Source organism: Grammomys surdaster, unplaced genomic scaffold (genome assembly GCF_004785775.1).
Source record: "Grammomys surdaster isolate TR1022 unplaced genomic scaffold, NIH_TR_1.0 126531, whole genome shotgun sequence".
NCBI classification, from domain to species: domain Eukaryota; kingdom Metazoa; phylum Chordata; class Mammalia; order Rodentia; family Muridae; genus Grammomys; species Grammomys surdaster.
In genome coordinates, this window is record NW_021621323.1 from 6,497,027 (window position 1) to 6,504,123 (window position 7,097).

The 7,097-nt window shown below is 41.8% G+C and overlaps 1 protein-coding gene across 2 annotated transcripts in view; it reads left to right on the top strand.

Moving 5' to 3' along the window:
* Nfkb1 (nuclear factor kappa B subunit 1) overlaps window positions 1–7,097 on the top strand; it is a 109,010-nt gene that overhangs the window by 17,331 nt on the left and 84,582 nt on the right. For both annotated transcript variants that reach the window (XM_028760382.1, XM_028760383.1), the window contains exons 2-3: window positions 5,119–5,189; window positions 6,337–6,376. In XM_028760382.1, the coding sequence (XP_028616215.1) occupies window positions 6,344–6,376 (33 nt within the window). In that variant the 5' untranslated portion in view covers window positions 5,119–5,189; window positions 6,337–6,343. The remainder of the gene's footprint in view (window positions 1–5,118; window positions 5,190–6,336; window positions 6,377–7,097) is intronic.

Here is a 7,097-nt window from a genome sequence, read left to right on the forward strand (position 1 = left end):
GCTCCCCCCCCGCGCGCCCTCAAGCCAAACACGCCCCCTCCCTCTCTCCCCCCCTCCTCCCCTCCCTCTCCCCTCCCCCTCCCCCTCTCCCTCCCCCTCTCCCTCTCCTTTGAAACTTACCATAGGGATTTTGTTGTTGCTGCTGTTGTTGTTTTTGTTTTTTAAGAATCATTTGACTTAGTATTGGTATTTTTACCTTCACATTTGGATTGCCTTGTGAGTAGTTCATTTGAAATTCATGCATTGTAAGGTCCTATTCTATTCTTCAGGTTACACTCTGTAGAAGAGTTCCATGGGTTCACCAGGTAATAATAAATAGATGTAGGAACAGGAAGCACACTCAGGAGACCAGCTTGAAAGAAAGCATGTTGCAACAAGGAAAGAAAGCATTCTGAGACTCGTAATGTGCATCTCCCCAAAGGAGACAAAGGAATTTGACCGGACAATGTGTGCACGAAAGCTGAAGAGTACTCAGTGAATATAGCGGGAGCCTATTCCTGCTCCAGTCGCCATGACAGCATGCTACTTCATGTGTTGGCATGCACAAGGTTGGCAGAATGCCTCAACTGTGGAGAATTTACCATTATAACAAGATTATAGTAAGCAAAAATCACTCTACATCACGTAGAAGAGGGAGTTGGCAAATGTGGCTGGTTTAAAGCAGCTCTTTGCCATCTTCTCTAGAGGGTCTTATCTGAAAGCAAACAAAAAACAACAGTAAGAGCTTGAATGTTAGCAGTTATCATGGCAGGCAGCCCCCCTCCCCATCCCACCCAGCCACCAGCACAGGTGCATAACCCTTTAATAGCCTACTTAACATGGTTGAAGAGAAGGCTTAGCTAGTAAGAGTACTGCTCTTGCAGAAGACCCAGGTTGGTTCCTAACACCCATATGTCGGGTGGCTGACAACCTCCCGTCACTCTGGTTCCAGGCAACCTGACGTGCTCCTCCTTGCCTCTGCCTTTCCCCTCACATTTGTGGTGCACATTCATGCTTGCAGGCAGAACACTCAAGCCACATAAAATAAAAAATAATAAAAACTTGAAGAAAAGATCCTAGCTAGCAGCTAATGTTATGAGTAGACTAATTCCAGCCAGGTCTTTTGAGAGGCTTGAAGCAAAGATGTTTTTACGTGAATAACGCTTATGTCAAGAGGAAAATCACATCACCCATTACACTAGTACAAGGGCCATGAGCTGTGCAGTCAGAGAAGCCAGCTCTAGTCTGTCAGCCTAAGCAAATGACTCATTCACTCTAAAGCTTGGTTCTTCAGGTGAGTTTAGCATAACATGCAGCAAATGTGAACGTTACCTAAGGTTCCTCAGTTATGGGGAAGCAGCCTGTTAAACTTAGCTCGATCTTTCTCCGTACAAATGAGAGCACTTGTCCCAAGGCCAGAGCACTCACGTGGTTTCTCCTCTGCATAACTGGCACCGAGGATTAGGTAAATTGTCCCTGGGTTAATCCTGAGCCTTCCAGCCTGTCCTGTCAACCCAGAATACTTCAGAGAATAACTTCTAAATCCCACCCCCACCCCGGGGAAAAATACAAATAATTTATACGGTTGTAGCATTCAACCGCCTCAGAGTCAGATATGGTAGAGTGTCAGTGGATATTGGTGGGGAATTTATCTGTCTTTGCTACTGTCCTATTGCTGTGAAGAGACATCATGACCAAGGCAGCTCTTCTAAAAGAAAGCCTTTAACTGGGGGCTAGCTTACAGTTGTAGACATTTAGTCCCTTATCACCATGGCAGATAGCAGGGAGATGCAGGCAGGCACTGGAGCAGCTGAGAGTTCTGCATCGTGGTCTGTAGGCAGAGAAAGACAGACTCTGGACTTGGGATGGGCTCTTGAAACCTCAGTGCTCCCCCTCAGTGACAAACTTCCTCAAACAAGGCCACTCCTCTCCTCATAATCCTTTTAATCCTTTCAAATGGTGCCACTCCCTGGTGACTAAGCACTCAAATATATGAGTCTATGTCTTTCTCAGGACAATGAAAAGTTTGCTACCTGCATCATCCTTCCTATAATTTATCATGAGTAAGTTATTTATTAGACTGACAAGTTAACATATGTTCTGTATCTCCCACTCACTAATAAGCTTTGCATGAATTAACTAGCTGAGTGTTTTCCATGGATCTGCTAGCCTATTAGATTGACATTCCACTATGAATGGGTATCTGCACCAGCTCTCAGTTTTGCATTCGCCGTACGTGCATGCATTGTTCTATGTAATTGTCACAGTGTTCCCGGTGAAGTAATATTGAAAATGAAAGAAGTGGGAAGCCAGTTTCTGCAAATCTCAGTGGGGTAGCATACACAGACATTGATTTCTTTTCAAAAAAGAATCCTTTCAGAAGTCAGCATTTCTGGAAAGAAGTAAGTCAGTTGACAACATTTATCATTAGTGTGACATACTGTCAGAGAGGGGGACACGCAGAAAGGGGGACCCTTCTGAAGAGCAGTCAGAAATAATTAGAGGTTTTGATGTATTCATACTTTATATTTTATTTAACAATGTCGTGACATTTTATGTTCAATGATTTAAATTTAGATTCAGCTTCTTTTTCTATTAGAATATATCTCTAATATGTATTCGATGAATTTTTATGTTACTGTACAAATCTCCCCATTGTTATAGCAATTCCATAATATTTAGCTTACAATCATAGAATAGTAATGCAAACAGTTAGATCAGAGCACATTACAAACCTCTGAAAATAAACTTGCAGAAGTTATTCCCTCTGAATATTTTACATGGTATACACTGTACATGGCCATAGCCCTTACATTATGTTTTCTTCAAGAAATTCTATATGGAAAAGAAGCTTTAATGTATTTTATAATTTTATCTTTACCAATTTATTGTCCATACAGAGTACAAAACAAAAATGTTTTGAAAAGTCCCTTTTCCCAGTAACTTTACCCCTATTGCCAAAGAACTGGTACGTTAAATTACACCTAAGTGGCACCTTTTAAGGTCACTACAGTTGCGAACCACCATGCCACCATACCCTTCTGGCTGACAGTCTGCTTTTCAAGGTGCAAATTGTGGTTCTCTGTAGATTATGATATTTGAATGGGTTTGGAAATTTAGATAGCTTTTTTTCCCCAAAGAAATCTAACAAAACAGAAAGAGTTGTTGTTGTTGTTGTTGTTGTTGTTGTTTACAGTGAGTCAGGGCCTCAGACTGCCTATATCTCTGAGCCTAGATGACATACATTTACTGACAGGGGTGTCCCGACTTTGTCCTTGATGACACATACCCATGGCTTTAGTATTTCTCCACTCAGTCCAGCTGCTTCACCAAGATGCCCCTGTGTCAGATTGAGTTACTAGGAAGATTGCCACAGGAATGCAGGAAACAGTTGGTTCAGCATTCATAGAATATGTCACATACTCAGGACTTGGCTGGTTTTGTTACATTGTGCTTTGTATGAAAAACACAACTCCCTGGATATTTGTTGAGACCTAGCTACATTTTCTGCTGTCTCTTTATGTGGTGTGAAGATCTTCCTAAAGTTTCCTGGTTGGGGTAGACAGAGGCAGAAATGAGACCCAGGGTTGTGTCTCCCTTTTCGTCTCAAGGTCCTTCCTCAAAAGCGCAGGACTAAGCAAAAGGAAAGTGGGGGGAGGCTGGGGAAGCAGGGGCACATAGGGGACTTTCCCCGCTGCTTTTCTAATCCCCAGTTCCAAGGCTCAGTCGATATTTCAACATTTTAGATATAAAACTTGCTTTTGCAATCAATGCAAATATTACTCAGTGATTCATCCTTTCCAAGTGACTCTTGGTTTCTTCTAACATTTTAGTTTAAAATTATAAATTAGCATTTACATCATGCTAGAGCTGCTATTACCTTTCAACACCTCAGTAATGACCAAAGCTTTCTACGTCAAGATTCTAAGTCACCCAAGTGGTCCTTGAGCTTCTTGAGTATCTTACAGAGTTAAGTTCTTAGACACACATAATCTAGAAACCTTAGGAGAGGGGTGTTCCTGATGACAAGCTTCCAAGTTTGGTGGTTTCTCAAGTGTTTAAGGTGGGGCCATCTTCATTAGGGCTTTGTCTAGGGTATGGACCAAGAGGATACGCTTCCATTTGTTGAGTGATATGGTTGGAGCTGAATCTTCCAAGTTGGAATGAGACTTCTTTTTGTTAAACCCCTACACTCAAAGTTCTACAAAACTGTCCAGTTTTTAAGATTAAAGTATAACTACATAATTTCTCCCTTTCCTTGCCTCCAGGTTCTTCCATGTATCTCTCTTTTTCTCTTTCAAAACTTCATGGCCTCTTTTTCTTTTACATATTTCTTTTTCTTTTAAAATTGATTATATATATATTTTTTCTAAGTACAAAAAAATCAATCTGCTCCATCTGTATAACATTACTTGTTTGAATGTTCCCATTGGCATTGAATAACCAATCAGTGTGCACTTTGCTGGAGAAGACAGTCTCTCCTGCTCTCAGCCTTCCATAGTGCCTGTAGTTCTTAGTCTAGGGTTGAGACCTCCTGAGCTATCTCCCTTTCACATTAGCATGTCTGTTTGTGCCAGCCTTGTTAAGGTATACACAGAATCAATGACGTAAAGGTACTAAATGAGTTTGGACAGTTTAATAAGGCAGTAATGCCGCCTCCTCCTTAGGAGATTGTCTTCAGATTGTTAGGAAAGAATATCATCACCCCAGTTAATGGAAAACAGAGAGCCATCAGGATGGTGTCAAACACTGCGGAAATTAGTATCCAAAGTCATCTACCAGGCAATGGAAGAACCCTGGTATTTTCAATTATTTCATATCCTTCTATATCAAGTCAAAATTCCCCTGTTTTAACTATTTGTCTGAATAGAAATATGATTAGTTGCAGCTACTTGGAGAGTTTTGTTTTGCTTGTTTGTTTTTGTTTTAAGGCAAGACTCTCACTGTGTAGCCCTGGAACTCACCATGTAGATCAGGTTAACCTCTACCGCAAAGACATCTACTTGCCCCTGCCTCCAAAATGCTGAGATTAAAGGCATGTGCCACTACACCCAGCACATGTTTTCTTTTTAAATATGTATATGTAAATTATGTGTTTGTGTGTGCCTGAATAAGTTTATGTGTACTTTATGTGTGCAGGTACCCTCAGAGGCCAGAAGAGGGTGTCGGATCCCTTGTAGCTAGAGTTTGAGGATCGTGAGCTGCCCCATGTAAGTACTGGGAACTGAATCTGGGTCTTCTGCAGAAGTACTAAGCCCTCTTAACTGTTGAGCCAGCTCTCCAGCTTGTGTTTAAACATTTTCAAGGGTTTCTTATTTTAAACCACCCCGCTTCCCTGCACAAACCTTTGTGAACTTGTTCCAAAGGACTTACAGCTACTACTTTTCCTTTAGTTGCAGCTGGCCCTGCTCCGTGTGCCCCGGGAGTGCTCCGGAGGCTCCATTGCATACCGTTAGTCACATGGTGTGATAGCACAAAGCTTTTCACTGGAAGTGAAGCCTCGAGTTATGAGAATGTTATGACATGTTCTCATTAGTGTGAGATAGACTTTTGATGGAGACAAGACAGTATGTCGGATTGGGGGGAAAACAGACTCCTTTCTTACAAGATGGGCACAACAGCCCCATTCTGTAATCCTGAGTCCATTCCCTCATGTCATAGAAGCCAGGGCTTTTCTATATTTGAGTTTTATCCAGCATGGAGTATGGTTTCAAGGTATAAATACATGGGTCTGTATGTTTATTAGGGTCTCTAGGTGACTGAAGATTGCTGAGGCTGGTTATATTAATAGCTTGCCAAGTTCAATAAATTTGAGATTTTCAGGTTATGGTAACTAAGGCAGAATGACTTTCACCGGTCCTCACAAGAGGTTGGAGAGCAGCATTCTGTGCCGATTCCAGTGTTATGTAAAACAGTATAAGCACTTCCTCAGCCTCTCAACCAAGTCTAGACAGTTCTAAGATCATCTCAGAGTTCATGAGGAAAAAAAATACACAAAAGGGATAAAACTGTAAACTGTTGATAGACGACTATAGTAAGTAGAAATAGCCAGAAGACTCCATCTGGACCTGATTTTTTACACAAAAGTAGGACCAGCTATATCAGACTGAGGACACTGTGAGCTTAGCAAGAGGGTTTAGATTCTGCCATCTCCCTGCTATGAGAGTTAGGTGCCACGGAGGTACTGCACACATGATGCCCTCCTTCCGAGGTTTTTTTGTTTTTTGGTTTTGTTTTGCAGACATTTGTGGTCCTGGTAGAAAGACAGCCTAGCCCTGCATATGTGCCATGGTTATGGGATCGTTAAGGTTTACTCCAGTGTTACAGTTTTGATTTCCTTTGTTCTGTTTTGTACAGCTTCAACATGGCGGATGATGATCCCTACGGAACTGGACAAGTAAGTCCTCATCTCAGCAGCAACTTTGCTTAAATGCATTCTTATTCCAAATACACAGAGGCAACACCAGTAACTCACTATCAAGCTGACACTAAATTAGAAAATACTGCTCTAATTTTTTTCTTCAGTTTTTCTGTTATTCCAGGGTTGGAGAGGGCCCTTTCGTATGTGTTTTTGCATGAAACTATATATTACAGGCCAGAAAATAGCCACTGAGTCAGTAGTGGTGGTGCAGGCCTGACCCTAGTGTTCTATATGGTGACTGGTATATAAACAAAGATTGCTACTCAGTGAGATTTCTAAGGCTGCTATTAACATCGCTACAAACATGTTGACTTAGAGAAGTGTATCCTTTCATAGGACTGGAGGCAAGAACTCAGAATTGGGGGCTGGCAGGATGATTCCCGCCTCATATAGCTCCTGGGTGTGTTGAGAGATCCTTGGCATCACACCAGTCAGAGTCTGTTGTTGCCTGGCTTTCCTCCACATCTTCACACACAACATCTCCTCTCTCTTATAAACACATCACTCTTAGGATGGCAGGTCCACCTCCATAGTGTGAATTCATCTTAACTTATCTATAAAGGCAAAGGCTGTGTGTCCGAATAAGGTCACATGAAGGAGGAGTATTTATGAATTCTGAGTATATTTTTTCAAAGGTACTGTGGTTAAGCCCACTGCAGTCAAAGGTACTGTGGTTAAGTCCACTGCAGTCAAAGGT